General features: G+C 46.2%; 1 protein-coding gene across 2 annotated transcripts in view; it reads right to left on the bottom strand.

The window, feature by feature from the left end:
- Positions 1-18,633, bottom strand: part of FAT3 (FAT atypical cadherin 3) — a 481,838-nt gene that overhangs the window by 29,312 nt on the left and 433,893 nt on the right. For both annotated transcript variants that reach the window (XM_072969021.1, XM_072969020.1), the window contains exons 18-20: positions 14,841-15,639; positions 3,699-3,833; positions 1,688-1,845 (exon numbers count right to left, since the gene is read on the bottom strand). In XM_072969021.1, coding sequence (XP_072825122.1) covers positions 1,688-1,845; positions 3,699-3,833; positions 14,841-15,639 — 1,092 coding nt within the window. The remainder of the gene's footprint in view (positions 1-1,687; positions 1,846-3,698; positions 3,834-14,840; positions 15,640-18,633) is intronic.

Consider the following 18,633-nt stretch of genomic DNA (forward strand, 5'->3'; position numbering starts at 1 on the left):
CTAGGAGATTTGCAAATGGAAAGTATATCCCTCCTAAGGATGTTCTGTAACCACCCGCCCTGTAGGAGCCTGAAGGGGGTGAGGTGGAAGGTCAGCGACACCCAGGCAGAGTCCTTGGGAGCTGGGTTCTCTGGATGGGCAGAGCACTTTCCTAGTAGTCATACAAAACCTCACTTCTCAGGGCTGTTTAGAAAGTGAGCTAAGGACCCAAGGCAGATTGCTTCAAGGGACAGGAGGTTAAAAAGACAGGACTTAGGTTGTTGAATTTTTCTTCTTCCACTATGAAGATATGATTTGTATTCATTGTCTTCTAAATTGTGCATTCAGAGTGCTTCTTGTGTTTTCTTTTAAAAACACTGCTTTCCTATCAGACCTGAAATTATTCTCTAAGTTGAATGAGTAAGGCCCAACTTTAAAGTCCAAGTCTCTGCTGACTCTCTCTGGACACCAAGTAATACCTGGCAGTACCAGAAGGGGGTTCATACGAGTCTACGCGGTAGGAGAGGCCACTGGCATTTAATGTTCTACACACTTTCCTCCCTCCAGGATGAGAGCCTGGGCCACCTAATCAACTTGGATGTGATCTAACAGTCAAAGAACAGAAGCTAAAATGGCCCACCATGATCCCAGTAGTCTAGTCACAGAACACCAGGAAGGAAAAAATCAACAGCCATATCCACTTGCTGGGCATCTCCTACTGGACAGGCTCCGTCCGCCTCTGAACACGCTTACAGTGGGCAGTGGGCTGACATAGCATCTTGGTGAGAATAGCGTTCTATTACACGTGTCTCCCTCCTTCTTCTCCCCTCTCCTCCCATCTTGGAAGGCTTAATCCGGACTACAGATGCCCAGATGCGATTTTGGATAAAATGAGTTGTAGTCACAAGGCTGAGAGTTGGGGAGAGCACGGAGATGAAGAGCACGGTGTGAGAGAGACTGGAGGGCAGGTCCAGGCCTCTCACTTAGTAGCTGGACAACCTTGGGTAAATCATTTAACCTCTCTGAACTTCTATACTCTCCTTGATCAAATGGGGATGACCATATATATAACACATTTTTAGATTAACTTCATAACAAAAGTCAAATGAGGCATGTAAAGCTATTTATTAGTGTTACTATTTTCACAAAGGCACCAAAAGCTCTGACGTGAATTCAAATGCCAGACATGCTGTAAAGGAAGTCTGGTGCCTTCCGAGGGTTTCTGAGGCTAGGAGTGATTGAAAAATTGAGCTACTTGGGCCATGATAGGGCATATGGAATTTTCTATACCCCGGATCTCCAACTTCCTCCCTGAGCAAGAACAGAAGTGACCTTCAGGGGTCAGTGGGCAGACCCATGTGGTAGAGGAGGATACAGTCAATCTTTGTAAAGGACCACCCCTGCCGTGGAACTGATTAGGAAACACATTCTAATGAACTGTCGAGTGATTACAGCTCAAAGGAGGCCGGCCCTTGAACCCACTCTAGAGAGAGATGCCCCAGTCTCCGAAGAGCCAATTTCCAGGCTGAAATGTTCAAAAGCAAATGGGGTGTTGGCACACTTCCCAGTTCTGCTGCTGCTCCCCTTTGCCCTAAAGTCGGCTTCTGGTTTCCAAACTTAAAAGAACGAATGATTTCAGACTCCAATCCAAGAGCCAAAATACTAACATGAGAACTGACTGAGGGAAAAGATAACCTGTTTTAATTACCTTCAGAATTATGCAGGGGTTTGCTCTGGTGTACATTATAATCCCGTTGCTTTGCAGCGTTCGCAGGCGCAGAGCTAGCTTGAAGTCCTCTTCTTTGCTATTTTCGGAAAGCCGGTATTTGATGTAACTGTTTCCAGCAAAGCTGAGAGAAGTGTGCCCTGAAAAGACCATGACGGGGAGACAATATATACTTTTAACACCCAGAAACAAGCAGGGACACATGAACTCACCCAACGACTACCAAGCAAGTTGATTAAAGACCATGGGAAGTTAATGAAGGCATTGAGGAGAAACCATTTTTTTGATTAAAAAGTGCTTCTCCTTTTCAGGTCATTCTCTAATTTCAAAGTGAAAAAAATATTAACTAGTCAGATGCCAAAAAACTTACTGTCTCATGTCAAAGGCAACTTAGTAAATTCTCTAACTTGAATTTTCTGAGTGTCCCTAAGTTCCCCATGCCTCCTTTCTAAAATTAGCACCATTAAAAGATATCTCTTCACTCCCACCCTCATCACTTAGACTCTCAAGAACTTTCAATTCCATGAAACAAAGGAAAGACAAAACCATTTTCAAAGAATATCCATATTCCTCAAGCATAATAATGCCAAACAGCCAACTGAGGTCATTTGCACTAATGTTGAAAAAAGGCAACTGATGTAAAGGAAGTTCGTGTCTTGTGCAGTAGCAATTCTACCTTTGGATCATTAATTTCAAGGCTCCCTGCCTAGAATCTTTAGTCCTACCCATGTCGCCCAATTCTGAGTTTGCCCTCTTTTTTTTTTTTTTTCCTGATTCTTAACTTTGTTTTAACAAGCAAAGTAAGGGCTGAAAAGCTGTCTCGTTGGGGGTAAAAGGTAGAAAGTGTGGAAGTAAACCAACTGGATGATAATCACGGACAATGAAGTATTGGAAAGGAGAAGAGAGATGGGCAGGAGACATCTGAAGTTAGGCAACTTGGCCTTATTGTCACCCTGCGTGCCCACCGGCTGTGTGCGCAGCGTGTGTGTTAGGGTGGGGACAGCACAACTACCTTTTAAGTCGAAGCCTTAGATGACTTCAAAGGCAAGTGTGCTGGGGATCCCCTCAGTTCAGGGGCAGCTCCGCTCTTGAAATCAGCTGTGAAAGAGCTTTGGCTTCCATTTTCAAGAACAGTGCTTGTCTCTGCAAAAGCCGAGTTTCTAGAACCCAGTGCTTGGCAAGTGCCTTGCACATACTAGGAATAATTATTTTTTATTCCTATTATAATTACTATTATAATCATTACTCGATAAATATTTCTTGGATTCCAAAATTAGTATCAGTGTGCCTGTATTTTAAACACATCCTCTACCAAAAAGAGGGTTCTCTTGGCACCAAAACTGAACAGCACCCCTGTTAGGGGAAAGAAAGGATAGAGAATATGGGAGTCAAATGAAGCACAGAAGTTGAGTGATGATCAGAAATGGAGGATCACGTAGATTGAAATAACATAAATACTGATTTTTTCTTTCTTTAGGACACACAGGTGAGCACCTCCTCCTGGGAACACGCAATTAGCAGTACATTTCCTGAGGAGAGTCTGCTTACTTGGGGCTGTAGGCTGGGCTTACTCCATGGAAGGTCAACTTGCCTGGCTCAGCTCTACCTTCTGTTAAAAGGTAGAGGTTTGTGTAGCCCTCTGAACATCAAAGGCCATTCCACAAATACTCCAACTCCTCCTGCCTAGCCAACAGCCTTCTATTTTCTGTAATTTCACACCCATAATGTCCAAGTGACATGACTGAAAACACCTGCTGTGGTCTCCTGTTCCATAAGGAGCCCACAGGCCTTGTATGCTTCCTTAGCACAGGCTGCAGCTGTCATAACTCCCAAGGATTTGGGGAGGGGATGCTAGCTGTGGTCCATTCTGAAGGAAATCGGTGCATGCAGATAGAAATGTCTTCTGGAAGGGCTACGGGAAGATGAATTTACTCAAGGGCAAGGGCTTCAGAAATATGAATTTAGACCCTCGTCACCCCACCCCACTCTGCACCTGAGCACTCTCCGAGCTTCCCCGGTGGACACTGGCAGAGGAACGGTCTCCTGCTGGCTTCGTAACCAACACACTGCATGTCCCCTGGACACGGCTTCTCCATGCAAGGATCGTTGGACCCTGGGCACAGTCCTCCTGTGACAAAGGGAAATGCGCATGATCAGTACAAAGGGAATCAACCAGGCTCTACAGGCTCTGGGCTGAGAGACAAAGTGGCCACCTGCAAGGAGGAGGGCCTGGACGGGATTCATCTGGTGTGGGTTCCCATCGAACATCCCTGCATCTGCAAAGGCTCACTGCCAGAGTGAAGTAGCTGAGGGGCAAAGAGTCCATGTGGGGCTTCTCTTTTTAGGCTACCCAGCCTCTCGTGGGCTCTGCTGGAGTGGGGTTCCTGCACACTAGCGGCCATTTGAATGCATCACTTGACTTCAGATTTTTCCTACGTCCCTCTCCCATCCTGGAAAACTTAGGGCCAGACTTCAGAAGATGTCAGCCGTTGTTTTCAGACGGAGTGGGGAAAGGCTTTCCCAAAGAAAAGTAGGACTCATTCTATGTTGTGAAAGCACCACTCCCACAGTGTCCCAATCCCTTCTGCTACCTGCGACCGTATTGATTAGCTGTAAATGTGCCCTGCCGACTACCAAAAATAGTAGAATTATCCTTGGCAGAGGCAGGCTTCCTTTTCACCTGTTCGATGTTTATAGCACCGTGAGATGAAAGGTTAATTCCTCAGAAGGGAAATTCGGGAAAGCACATTAACTGATTAAGGCAGAATTCGGGACCCAAGGGAGTTTTTTCAGAGATGTGGGGATGGCAAATATGGGTCCACGGAAGGAAATGCACTTTTCAAAGGTCTTGGTTATTTGAAATGTAATCAGGCGAGAGTTTAAGTGGTAAAAAGGACTGTAGAAAAGGCGACACAAATTGCAAATAACCCATAGCTGAGTGAGCAGTGGTCTCAAGAAGCACCTCTTCTCTGAGAACCAAGAACACACTGGACATTAGCAGCTTCTTTCCTCTGTGAGATCTGGCCCACTCTCCCCCTCCTTCCCATCCAAACTCTTTCCTCCTCATTAAGCATATTGTCCTGTGGTACAGTCATTTCTTTGTCCAGGAGAAAGCAGACAGTGAATGCTAACTACACATAAACACTGCAAGAGCTGTAATCCTGGAAGGGAGCAAGATAAGTAGCACCAGCAAACTCAGAATTCGTCAATCCTCTTTTCCACTGGTTTAGCGCTCAGCCATAAAAGATCATCTTGGCAATGATCCAGCTTATGAAGTCTTCGAAGATGAAGGGATTTTTTAACTGAAAATGTGGACTGATCTTCGCAAATGGTTCTAAAAGACATAAGTGCCCCTATTTTTGTTCCAAGAAGTCTTTATTCCTGCCACGTATCTATCAATATTTATGGAACTTAAAACAGCTGTTCAGCCACCTTCTGATCTGTTTTAAGAGGCTTTTGATAACCAGTTTTTGAATTTTTGGTGCATTCATCAAACAAGTAATTTTTTAGGGCCAGTGAGGTGATAGGCCTGGACATATAAAGCTGAAAAAAAAGTGATCCCATCTCTTCCCCCGCCCCCCCCAGGAAACAGCACCCAAACATGTGATTGCAACACAATGAGGCAACTGCTCTGCTAGGGATACGTGAGAGCAGAGAAAGCACTGGAGAAGGAACAGCCGTGTCTCCTGGGAGAACGTCGGACGTCCTCGCAAAGGAGAAGAGCATTTTCAACTCAGCCTTGAAGGGTGAGACCTTTTGAGTAAGAAGAACTGTTTCACGGGGATGAACCAATCGTAGTTGGTGGCTTAACTGCGTGCATGCGTCCGTGTTTTCACAACTCTACCAGCCCACTCTGCTCTCTCCACGAGTGGCTTGGTTTCAGTTTCCAGGCCTGTATACTTCTCGGCAGGTTCTGCGTGTTGACTAGTTAGCACGTGCTCCAAGTGCAAACTGAACCCAGTGCTCACCTCAGCCACATGGAGGTGGCGATGAGCATAAATGAATCACAAAATGCATCCCATCAAATAGACCTAAGTCTAGATTACCTGGGCATTAGCTTCCAGTTAGACACAGAAACAGTAACTTACATATTCAAGAAGCCAGCTCCTTTCCATCCCATAAACATGCCTTTCCTCATGCCCTAGTTTAGCCAGCCAAAGGTTCACTTTTCTATAAATTTCTGTGTTTCTGAGATACAGCTATATATATATATATATATATATATATATATATATATATATATACTGCATTCATAGTCTTTTTGGCTCTAATGCAATGGCTCCATTGCTTAGAAAATCTGCATGATCAAAAATCCAGCTTAAAAGCCCCTTCTTCAAAAGGGAAAAGAGAGCTAGATAATTTCAGACTCATGATATCCAAGCTGTTTTCTCTTCTCAGGAGTTACAGTGACATTTAAAAAAAAAAAAAGCTGTAAGTACATATAATAAAAGCTAAACACTGTATTTCAGAATAAATACAGCATTTGAGTATTTCTCCCTCTTATTTACATGTTTTGACCTTTTCTTTTACCACTAGTCCTGCCCTGGTAATTAGCACAGGGCTTCTCACTTTATCACCCAAACCGCTTATATTGGATTAAAACACAAAGTCACTTAGACCAGCAACTGGAGTTCAAAGTCACAGCTCGTTTTGTTCTTCTTATGTCATAACCATAGAACCATATAATTAAATCCATTAAATCAATGAATTATGTTAGATCCAGTCCCCCTTATAAAAACCCTAGCTGGAGGACAGATAGAAAATACATTAATATAAATATTATAATACATGCATTCTAAAATTAATATTAATGTAAATATTAGACACATGATCATGTATATTTCTATTCATTCTAGCAGCCATTGACTTTGACAGGTTATTTTTCCTACTTTTTCTCTGTAATAGGTTTCTGAAAGCAGAAGGGACAGTTCTTGGCAAGGGACTGTCTCTTGATGCTTTAAAAAGCCTCTGGGGCCTCCCCCCGGAGTCCCCGCCCGGGACGGGAGTAGCCATAAACATTCGGGCTCCAGCTGCTGCTGTCAGTTTGCTCTGCTCAGAGTCTGCTCTCTGGTGGCTCAAGGAAGGATGAAGGCAGATTAGAGTCTGGAGGTCAGTGTAAATGTAACGTCCTCCTTAGCTGGGGACAGATGTGAGCAGGTGCACAAAATGCAGTCTTTTCCAAATGGAGGAAGACTTCTGGTTACTGAAAAATAGGCTTCCCCAAACCAAATCCTCTCCAAGAGCAGTACTGGAGTTCTTCCCTTTCCGTCAACTATGGTAAGAAATTAGGTTCTTTCTGAAGTATTTATTGTCAGAGGGATGTGACCTTCACACGCCAACCCTGAACACACTGAGTGTCCTTCGACTTCAGACGTACCCAGGTTTGGGTCCTGGGGAGACTTCCCTGGGGGTAACAGCCCTCTTCTCAGCCAAAAGCGCTGAATTCTCCAGCAACACAAGACCCGGTATGCTTTACACGGATGCTGACGGGTTAACTTGTTTTCAGAGGGCATGTGCTTCTATCGTCTGCTTTTCAGAGAAGCATGTACACCTAAGATCGTTAGGAGCCTTAAAGGCCGTCTCTCTGGTGGAAGAAAGTGCCTCCTCAGCTCCCGAATAACAGTTAATAGACAATAGTGTCCGCTCCCACCGGCTTCTGGGAGGAAGTTTATCTTATTAACTATCATTAAATAATCCAGGTATAATTAACTTGCGCTGTGATCAGTGACAGCGTGGGGGCCGGGGCTCTAGACCTCCCTGCTCTGTATCTCCAGGCATCCATCAATTTGGCGCCAGAGTGAGCGTGAAGGCAGAAGGGTCCCACTTTACCAAACCAACTGATGCCACTGGTGCTAAGTCAGGGCAGGACAGAAGGATCAGACGTTCTTAGCAAGCATCAGAGCGTACAGCACAGAAATCTCTGTTCCCCATGCCTAGGGCCCTTCTGGAAGGCAGGAAACCAGAAAGAGTGCTGCACTGACCGAGCAGCAGCCTTGGATTCTGACCCTGACTAGTTATTCAATGTATTGACTGTCTGGCTCGGAACAAGTTGCTTAACTTCCTTGGGTCATGCTTCCCTTTGTGAAAAATGAGGATCAGGATTCTTCACAGAGTCGTGAGCATTACATGGACTACCATAGCTGAAAGCAACTTGTAAAGGAAAAAAACTCAGAGTGAAAGTAAATGACTGCAAGGTCCCCAAACTGGGGACACCAGCCTGACTGAGCAACACGGCAGAGACCTGAACTCAAGTGTAACCCTTTTCTTGCTGTCCTTTCAGGTAGAATTCATGATTTGTCAATTGACAGATGACATGAAGTACTATGTGCCTGGGAGGAGCTTTTTATTAATCAGTGTCACAGGCCACGTGCAGCTGGCTCAGCCCCTTCGCGACCCTGTCTCGGGTGGAAGTTTTCCGTCCACAAAGCCTCTCTACCAGGGTAAGTGGGCACACAAGGTGGCTGTTCATCCAAAGAAGGTTCCCCACCCCTTGGCTTGAGTGGAAATTTAGGTCACTTTCTACGGAACTGACGACACACAATTCACTTGAGCAGAAGCTCAGAGCTTTGGAACCTGCAGGGAGGAGAAAGGGAATCCCCTTGTGGTTTTTAGCAGGGTCTCACTGCCCCGTGCCTGACTCTTCCCTCCTGATCTCCCCAGACTTCCCACAGCCCCCAGGGTTAAGTCTATGCCTTTAGCTTACACTTTAGTATCTAACTGTGATTATGATTGCTGCCACTTTGAGCATATTCAACCTCCTGATTCATATCAGCCTCATTATACCGAGAATCTAATAACAAATGGTAAACTTCCTACACACTGAATTCATATGCTTTGCCAAGATGCCATGTCTCAGCCAATGCCACAGAAGTCAATAAGCTTCCTTCTTAATTCCGAGCCTGCGTGAAGTTTTAAAACCTATTCTCCTAAGGTCTCTTGGCTTTGATGCGGTCTCTTGTGGTTCTCCTAGAAGCACAGAATCGTCTAGACTGGTGTTTGATTGGCTTAGCCGTATTTCTTGGATGATTTTGCTAAGACTGATCGCATTTTCAATCAAGACATCCTCTCTGGGGGCAGTTGTGTGTGGGCGGAATATATAAGGGGCTATTCACATGCTGAGAAGCTGGTATTACCACCGCAATGGACCCCACCAAACCTCTCCTGGTGCTTTCGGACTTAGGCACGCTGGAGATTAAGGATCTGCAGACATATCTGTTATGAATGAAACATATGAACTTCCCACTTTGTAGGGAGAATCTGGTTAAGATTCAGAGACAACACTGGATTATTCAGAACTCTAAGGGTTAGGACCACGGGCTCTCTGCTCTGAGATGAGCATTAACAATCCCCAGCCCAAGTGTGAACCCAACCTCACATTTTTCTATGCTTTTAAAAAACTCATCAAGGTTAAGTTTTAAATGTCTTTCTGCCTCCCAGAAGCTGCCGTCATTTTATTTGATTGTGTTTATTAGGAGCGTACTTCTGTAACTGCCTGGCACAGACTCCATGTACCTGTCCTACCACATTCCTCCCATGGCTGTCCCGACTCCCCATCATCCAGTCTAACTTCATTCCTTGCCGCTGGCCCAGCTGGTTCATGGGTCACCAGGTTGGGGACCATGACAGCCTCACTCACCACTGTATCTCCAGCACCCCACCCAGGGCCTGGAAAGGCATTTCATTCACTGCTGAGTGAATGAGGACATGAAAGGAGCCCCCAAGTCCCCTAGGCTTTTCTCTTCACTGCTCTCTCTGCTTAAAATGCATTCCTAGGACAAGCTTCATGGCTCCCAAAGCCCTTCATGGACTCCTCCAAGTAGGACAGAAGACTTCTTCCTTTATACTTGCTCTGTGCTTCAGTGACACCTCCTCAATTCTTTCTAGCTCCTATTTTTTACAGCCAAGAGAAAAGGAACTTCCACTGTTTGTCTAGAAGAAGAGTCAAAGGGTCCTAACAACGATGCTTAGATACCTGGAGGGCGGCTTGTTCAGGAGGGGTTAGAAGGCTCAGGTTCCGTGGCTCCAAAGTGGGGAGTTGGCTCCCATCACACGGAGGTGGATTTTGGTGCCCTGTAAGGTCTGTCCTGAGAGGTAGTGAGCACCTGGACTAGGGCTCGAGCCTTGGCTGAACTACTGTACCAGTGAACAGAATGTCTGTAGTCGGTGGGAGGTTGGACTGGGTGACTTTCAAGTTCCTTTCAAATCTGTACAGAGGTGGTAGGATACAGTGGTTAGGGATGCCAGGTGTGGACCCTGGCTTGGCCATTTACTTTCTCTGTGACCTTGCATGCATCAATTGACCTTTCTAAGTCTGAATCTCCTTAACTTTTGATGAAAGTTGATGATACCTACCCTTTAGGGTAATTGTGAGGGTTCAATGCAATTATACCTGTGTGAAAAACAGCACAATAACTGGTCATGGCTCAATAAATGTTAGTTGCTATGTGTGCCCCTGCCTTTATCTGTGCACTGAATTGCACAAGGTTTCTTACCTCCATTCCTTGGCTCTAAGGCCCCTCAGCCTGGAGTGCACCATCCCCATCATCTACTTAATTCTAGGCATCCTTTCAGACCTAGCGCAGGGAGCATGGCCCTCAGTGCTCCTCTTACCTCCCTGTGAACACTTACGACGGTGCCATAACCCAGTGGCTGTGGGCACGGCTGCTGTTACCCTCACCTCTGCCAGCACTTCGCCTGTAGCAAACACACCACTCATTTCACTGGAGCTCCAGGTTCTAGTCTGGGTTCCATATCTGGACCAGGACTCGACAAATCAGGCATCCACCTCCATCAACACTCTCCCAAACACACTGGTCTTCAACTCTGATGGTCTCGGGGCGAGTCCATGCTCTTGGACAAGCATCTCCTTTCTGATACATTTCTAGATCAGATTTTTGAAAACTCAATAAAGATTTTCCAAAGTGGACAATCAGCATAGCCCCCCAGGCTGCCTTGATGCTCTGTCCTCCAGCTTCGCCTCTAGGGGCTGAAGGACCTCCATTCTTCCCTATCATTTGTGTCAAGCTTTCTTACCCAAGTACCGATGTTCACTGAACGTCTAAAGTTTACCGAGAGACGTCTCATGACATCAGAGCTTTGTATCTGTCAAACTTCTGTCCAAACGTGATGCTCAATCGATGGTGGCTGGAATATATAATGAGCCTCTTGGGCACTAAAACTCAAGCCTGCTTTCATTTTGTCAAAGCAACTTAGTGTTTTGATTCAAGATGCCAATGATGTTAACTTGCCCCCAAAAGAATCTGCATGAGAGAAAGATGAGTCGGAAGCTAGGCGGAGGGTAGAATATTGAGGCCAAATTGTGTAAATGTTACTACACAGTCAAGAATGGGCAGCTACCTCTATTTATCATCGTAATTATTCAACCAAGTGGTGGGAAGGTCCATTTATTGTATCTGCCAGCCTTCCAGGTAAACAAATAAGCAGCCGACACTGGTTGTGCATGTGTTGTCTGTGTCTGGGGGCGAGAGGGGCGTTTATTGACTTCAATTACCTCTCCTTTCCAATAAACGAGAAAATGCCTAGAATGCTTAATGCTTTCCTTAATGGTTCTTCACTGTGTTTATTTAAGAGGATACTTTAGGAAAAAGTGAGAGAGCTATTGCTACTATAACTAAGAGCTTGCCTCCTGAACCCAGAGGACATTTTTTCCTCCCTTACTGTGCTGTGAGAGTTCTCAAGAGTTTGCTGTCCTGACCGCCAGCACCAGACTCTCCCAGGCTGCCTAGACACTGACTCCCAGGCTCTGAGTGTGCGGCTCAGTGACGGGCATTTCTAGGAAGCCACAGGCGTCCTGGAGACTGAGAGACCCTCTGCTGTCCCGCAGTGGGTCTGGGAGGCTGCTGATCAGTCTGTCGGGGAAAATGCGCTTGTTTGAATATTCTTACAGAGTGGATAGCACTGAGGTTATCAGTCCTATAAAAATGGAAGAGTCCCTGTTCTTTAGATGCAGGTAACAAAACAGGGGCCCAAGATGAACCTTTATTGAAGCAGCACGCCGTTCTCACCAGCTGTATGGTCCCGGCACAGCACGGCGCCGCCACATTTATAAAATGGAGATGATCATATATCACCTGCTGAACACAGGGACTGGGCCAGATGATGTTTTCAGGTCCTTTTGCCACTAAAACCCAGCAATTTATTTTATAGCTTAGTTACAAGAGTGACTTGAAGGAGGAGAGCCAGGAGGTGGGTCTGAGTCTGCACAGAGTTCTCGTTCTGGAAACGCTCGCTTTTTAAACCGAGAAAGCCTCCTCTTAGGATGTCTAGGGGCTGAATCACAAAAATTTCCAGCATTCTGGGTTTACTGGAAGTAGAAAGGTTTATGGGGACCAGGACAGGAGCCCTGGGCAAGGATATCACCTTGAAACTCACTGCATTTAAAAACGTCAGTGTCTTATGCAAAATGCAGAGCCAGCCTCGCTCTCTTCAACAAAACCACCCCTCTAAATCCCCACTGTAAAGAAATTCTGACAAGTCTGCCCCACTGTCTCTTCTTGATGAACTCATACTCATCCCTCAAAACACAGCACAGAGGTGGCATCTGGTGTCTAAATGTCACAGAAAGCTTTCCTCTGGCCACAGCAGGGACTCTGTCCTTTCTACTCCCCTGCATTTCTTATAACACTTTACTGCAAACAAGTATTTGCAAGCTGAGTTCACAATAGCCAGCTCCTAAGGGACCGTGTCATTTTTTTCACTTTGAATCTGCAGTGCCTAGGACACTGCTGCCACCCCAGATTTTTGCTGAGTGAAATGAGTTCTCAGAGCAAAAGGATTAATTAGCTGATTTAGCTTCTCCTGCAGGGTCTGTCCTGTCTTGTTGGGAACCTCTTTTGAACCCTGCTGTGAATCACTGCAGGAAGGCTCTAGCAGAGCTTTGGTGCATAAATCAATTTGTCTACAAAGGAAATCTAGGTAAGGCCCGGACAGCTGGCATTCATAAATCCTGCTCATTGGTGGCATCTGCCAGAACGCATTTCCCCCAGCACGCATGCCTGGAGTCACATCGGAGCTAATTTACATATTCAACAGGTTGGACATCCCTGCATCTACCTGATGAAAACGCAAACAGAATTCACTGGGCAGCACAGAGTGAATGGCTGGCACTCTTCTAGGCTGCGTGGAGGTCATCGAAAGGTCTCTGGGAGGGAGCTGTGACCTCTGGGGTCTTCCTCTGATGAACTCATTTTCCAAGCTGCAACTAAAAACTTCCTACAAGGGAAGAGGGCAGAGGCCCTGCCTGTCCTCAATTACCTAAAGGGATGTTTTATAAATGGCCTCTCTTCTGGCCACAGTCCCTTCGGGCCAAGTTCACACAGGGTAGAAAAACTCCGGGTGCAATTTTCTTTGAAGAGGGCAGTGAATTTATAGCATCACACGTCAGAGAGAGAAAAAGAAGGAGAGAGAAATGCTTCTGGCTGACCAGTGTGGCCACGCGACGCTGTGCAGCTACGGCCTCTGACCGGGAAGGTCAAGGTTCAGTGACTCTAGCTACAGCGACAAACACGAACCACTCCATCTCTGCCGCTCTGAGGGCTGAATCCTCCTCTTCACTGTGCTCCCGTACAGCTGGCCTGTTTTTCACTCAAGCAAATCCAGCTGCCTTTACCCTCTGCAATAGGTTCCCGACTTGCTTCCCTGCCACTGGCCCTGCCCTGTCTAACCCGGTCCCCTCGGCAGCCAGCAGGCTCTTGGAAAGACAGACCTGACTGTGTCCCTTCTCCACCTCAGAGCAGCCAATGGCTCCCACTGCTTTGGGGTAATTTCTAGACCCTCCTCCTGGCCAGTGGCTCTTGTGTGATCACTGGGCTCAGAAGTCTCTTTTGTCACCACTGAAAATCTCTTTCCACCCCCTCAGTGTAGGTTCCTCTCCTGCCCTTAAACCTTCCTCATATAAATAGCCTCTCCATCTGGAACGCTCTCCCTCCCTACCAGTCGTCACACATCTGATTCTTACTTATCTTTTTAAAAAAATTGAAATATAATTGATTTACAATGTAGTGTTAGTTTCAGGTGTACAGCAAAGTGACTCAGTTATACATACATGCATATATATATATATCTACTCCCTTCCAGAGTCTTTTCAATTATAGGCTATTACAAGATATTAAATATAGTTCCTCGTGCTATACAGAAGGTCCCTGTTTTTTATTTGTTTTATAGATAATGGTGTATAACTGTTAATCCCAAACTTCTAATTTATCTCCCCCCTTGCTCCCCTTTGGTGACCGTAAGTTTGTTTTCTATGTCTGTGAGTCTATTTCTGCTCTGCAGAAATTTGTCTCATTTTTTTTCGATTCCACATTTGTCTCATTTTTTTTTTCAATTCCACATAAAAGAGATATTGTATGATATTTGGTGCAGCCACTATGGGGAAGAGTATGAAGGGCCCTTAAAACACTGACAATAGAGTTACAACATGGTCCAGCAATCCCACTCCTGGGTATCTATCCAGTAAAGATGAAAACTCCAATTCGAAAAGATACATGCACCCCAGTGTTCACAGCAGCACTATTTCCAGTAGCCAAGACGTGGAAGCAACCTAAGTGTCCATCAACAGATGACAGGATAAAGTTGTGGGGTGTATACACACACACACACACACACACATGTGTATGTGTGTGTATATATATGCATATATATATAAAATGGAATGCTAGTCATTCTTAAAAAAGAACAAAATAATGCCATTCACAGCAACATGGATGGTCCTAGAGATGATCATACTAAGTGAAGTGCGTCAGACAGCGAAAGACTAATTCCTGCTTATCTTTTATCTCAACCTAGAGGCTGCTCCCTTTAGGAAACCTTCTTTCTTGATAGGGTCCTCCCACAGAACTCTACTTCCCCTAACAATGCTTTGTCAAGTGGCTCAGGCCAGCCTGTTTGTATGCCTGCGCCGTCCATAAGCTACATGATCCACGGGAGTAGGGGCGAGCCCGTCTTGTTTACCCTGTAGTCCCAGCACCTCTCAAGGTAATGGGGCGCATCAGAGGCGGTCAGTAAATATTTCTTCCAGTGAGTGAATGAACAAATGCATGCGGGCCAGGATGGTAACTTAGGCCACCTCTCAGAGCTGGGGACGGGGGGAGGGAACTCTCCAAACCACACTCACCATTACAGGTGCAGCGCACGTTCCTGTAGAAACGCGGGCACACGAAGCTGATGCGAGCCGTGCTGTAGGTCATGAGCGCATGGGAGTCCAGTGACAAGCCTTGTTCGCAGTGCTGTTCCTGACAGTCCAGCCCCGAGCAGTTCTTTTCCAGGATGGCTGAGATGCGCATGACGTTCTCCAGGTGTCTCCTGGCATTGGACAGCTTCTGGATCAGGTAGGCTGGCTTGTAGAACTCGCTGTTGTGTGTCTCCACCGCGAACAGCATGTCCAGCTCGCTGGTGCCCGCCACGGGCTGGATGCTGATGATGTGCAGGCTGTCCTGCTTCTGGGTGAGGACCGCGTTCCGCAGCGTGCGCCGGAACCCGTGCATGTGCAGCCCCACGAAGTCCTCGGGGGACACGTTCTCAAACCGGATGGTGACGGTGTTCTGCAGCATCTCGTGCACCAGCTGCTCCACGTGCACCACCACGTCGATGGGCACCTGGAAACGGCCGTCACTCACCGACACGTTTAGGACGTACTTGCCGCTGTCCAGGCCTCCCAGGGCGATGATTTTCCCATCATGACTGTTCACCTTGAACAAGCTTTTCTGCTCCGATTTCAGGGCAAATGTGAGCACATCATACACGTCTTGGTCTGTGGCATGGATCTTCCCAATGACCCCACCAGGAAAGTCGTCCTCCATGGTGACAATGAAAATTTCCAGGGGGATGGCTGTGGGCTTGTGGATACTTTCCTCGATGACCCGCACGCGGATGTAGGAGTGAGAAACTTGCTGAGGTTTGCCTGAGTCTCTTGCCTAAGACAACCAAGAGGGGGAGAGGAAAGAAAGTAAGAAAAAAACCCGTAATAATTAAAAAAAGAGAAACCAATAAAACTCAGATAGAAGACGTTTGTTCCTTTAACCACATTTCTTCTTCCTCCATCCCCTGCCACTCTTCTGCCAAACTCAGAGGATGGGCACTTACATAAGAGGAGTGATCTATCACCTTCTGTCCCCATATGTACACTCTGTTATGGACAATATAATGTGTCCACACAAGAAAGCCATTGGGGGTGAGTTGGGAGGAAGACAGAGGGTGCAGTGAGATCCAATGTGCCCACAACAAGCTGGCCTTGTTTTCACTTTGGACACAAGCCACTGGAGAACCTCATAAAGTGGCGTTCCCACGTGGAGGAGAAGTCTCTGTTCTCTTTGGCGTCTATCCTTTTGATCGGGCCAGACAGTACTTTTCTGCTCATTTAAGAAACAACGTTATTTAAAGGGAAAATTACCCAAGATGAAGACTTAGAATAAAAGATGGTACACTGAAGGGAAAACTAGGTAGCCTGAATAAAACCATCTTGTCTTCCTTCTTTATACAAGAACTGACAGAACCAGCATTCTGACAACAGATTTTTACGAGCACCTGCCCCATGTGACGTAGTCAGTCAGGAGGCCTTCAGGGAAGGGCAGATTTCAAGGGGCAGGTATCTCAGGATGTGGGGCCGCAGTGGACCTTGCAGGCCAGGTGCCATCTGGGGAGATGCGTCCTTCCATGTGGAAGGTGGTGGAAAAGCAGGAGCTTGGCCATCATACAGACTTGAGTCCAAATCTTGGCTCTGCTTCTCACTATGTGTCTGGCCTTGCGTAAATCACTTAACTTCTCTGAGCTTCAATTTTTCTATCTTTAAAAATGAGTAAAATAGTATCTACCTCACCAGACTCTTGTACTGTGGGGATTAAGAGAGACAATGGTTGCAAAGGACTTAGCACAGGTCTGAGCCATAGAAGTACTTAGTACATGAGAGTTAAAGTGGTGGTTCTTATTTTTATTATTACCATCAGCACATGCCTCTTTTTAAAGGACTATATGAACCAGAGATGCTGGAATGGAAAATTCACGTAGGAGATAAATTTAGCAAATTAGGTTGAGCCTCAAGTCAAACTGTGTAGGGCCTCAAAGGACAGTGATAAGTTAGGACTTTGTAGGCCAGAGGTTGCCCACTCAAATGTCAAGGGCTAGAAAGATGACAGAAAGGCAGGCATGCAGCCACTGGGGGTAAGGTGACAGACTAACGGGCCCGCGGCCTGACCGGGACTGGACAGTCGTGTCTGCCTAGAGACTCTGAAATTCGAAGTCTGAAAGAGCCTGGAGGCAGAATTCACAAGTTTTCTGGCACTTGGGAGCTCAGATGGTTTTTGTTTAGGGGTCAGCATGCTTTTTCTGTAAAGGGCTAGATGAGAAATAGCTGAGGCTTTGGGGGTTACATGATCTGTGTCAAGTACTCAACTCTCGGTCCAGCACGGAAGCAGCCACAGAGCGTATGTAAATGAATGGGTGAGGCTGTGTCCCAATAAAACTTTATTTATAAAAACAGGTTGAGGACAGGTTGTGGTTCAGGAGCTGTAGTCTGCTGACCTCTGGTTTAGCAAATGACATAATCGAAGCGGAATGATTAACTTGGGAGGGGTTACAAATAGATCAGAAAAGAATGAGGCTGAAGCAGAGGAATCACCCAGGAGGTTTCTGCAATAACACGAGTGCGGGGCGATACAGAATAACGCGGGGTGATGGCAAAGGGAATATACCTGATGCACACTGGGAGCTTTTGAAGGCAGACACTTGGGACTTGGTGGTCGTTTAATATAAAGAACTAGGGAGAGAAAGCTCTCTGCGGTCTCCACAGTCCGAGATGTGAAATCTCCTCTCTAACAACCAGAGAGGTTATGCAAAGAACTGGGCTAGCTTCTGTGAGCAGGCACTAAACACCTCTCCTTGCCCTTGGGGACCTATACTGTGATATAAACTTGTTTGCATAATAGTGTTGGAGGAGTGGGTGGCAACTGAAGAGTTCACTGATGTGCTCAGGGCCAATGTCATTAACGTGGAAGCTTTCATGGAGTAGAGTAAACCATAACTTACCCAAAGAAATAACGTATACAATTAAATGCTGTATAAACATCACGATTGTTGGGGTGAGCGTAGAGCTCAGTGGTAGAGCGTGTGTTAAGCATGCACGAAGTCCTAGGTTTAAACCTCGGTACTTCCATTAGAACAAACAAAGAAACCTAATCCTCTCCCCTACCAAAAAATATATTATGACTGTTGTTATTCCCACCATTAATGATGAGTTTAGGTTGCCCTCTTTGCCAATTGTGGGTGAAAAAAAGTCATTCAGTTTTACTGAAGGGATCAAATCTTGGTACAGGCAAAATGTGCACACAGGAACGTTTTGGTGTTCTTGAATTACCTGCTCCTAACCACACCCTTTCCCAAACTGCCACTTTTGCCTCTTTGTCTCATGTCATTTTACACAATGACTTTGAGGAAGCTGAAATGTTGGAAGGACATTTCCAGTTGGGTCCCTCGTCTCCTCCCTATTCACTGGGGAAACTTACCACCAAACAGAGGTCTCTTCCAGAGCAGACACCATGAAATGGCTCAATAATGTTAGGGCAAGGACTGGTCACTTCCCCAAGTGGGCAATGTGGGGAATACTTCTCACCACAAAGCAGCAAGCTTTCACCGATCAGCTGTCTCGAGGGGTCAACTGGAACGCCAGGAATGCTCAGAATGCAAATGTGAGGACAGTGACCGACAGCCTGGCACATCCTCCAGGAAGGTCCCTGTTGAACAAGGATGCTCCCCTTCCTTCCTGTTCAATTCCACACACAGAGGCCGCTTTTATTGCTGTGAAATTGAGTTGGAGATGAAAAGGGGAACGTCCCTGCACGGGAATGAATTACGTCTACTTGCTCAACAAAGAAAACCCAAGCAACGGGCACAGCAAGTAGCCGGAGAGAAAGCTG

The sequence above is a fragment of the Vicugna pacos genome, chromosome 10 (assembly GCF_048564905.1).
Source record: "Vicugna pacos chromosome 10, VicPac4, whole genome shotgun sequence".
Lineage (NCBI taxonomy): Eukaryota > Metazoa > Chordata > Mammalia > Artiodactyla > Camelidae > Vicugna > Vicugna pacos.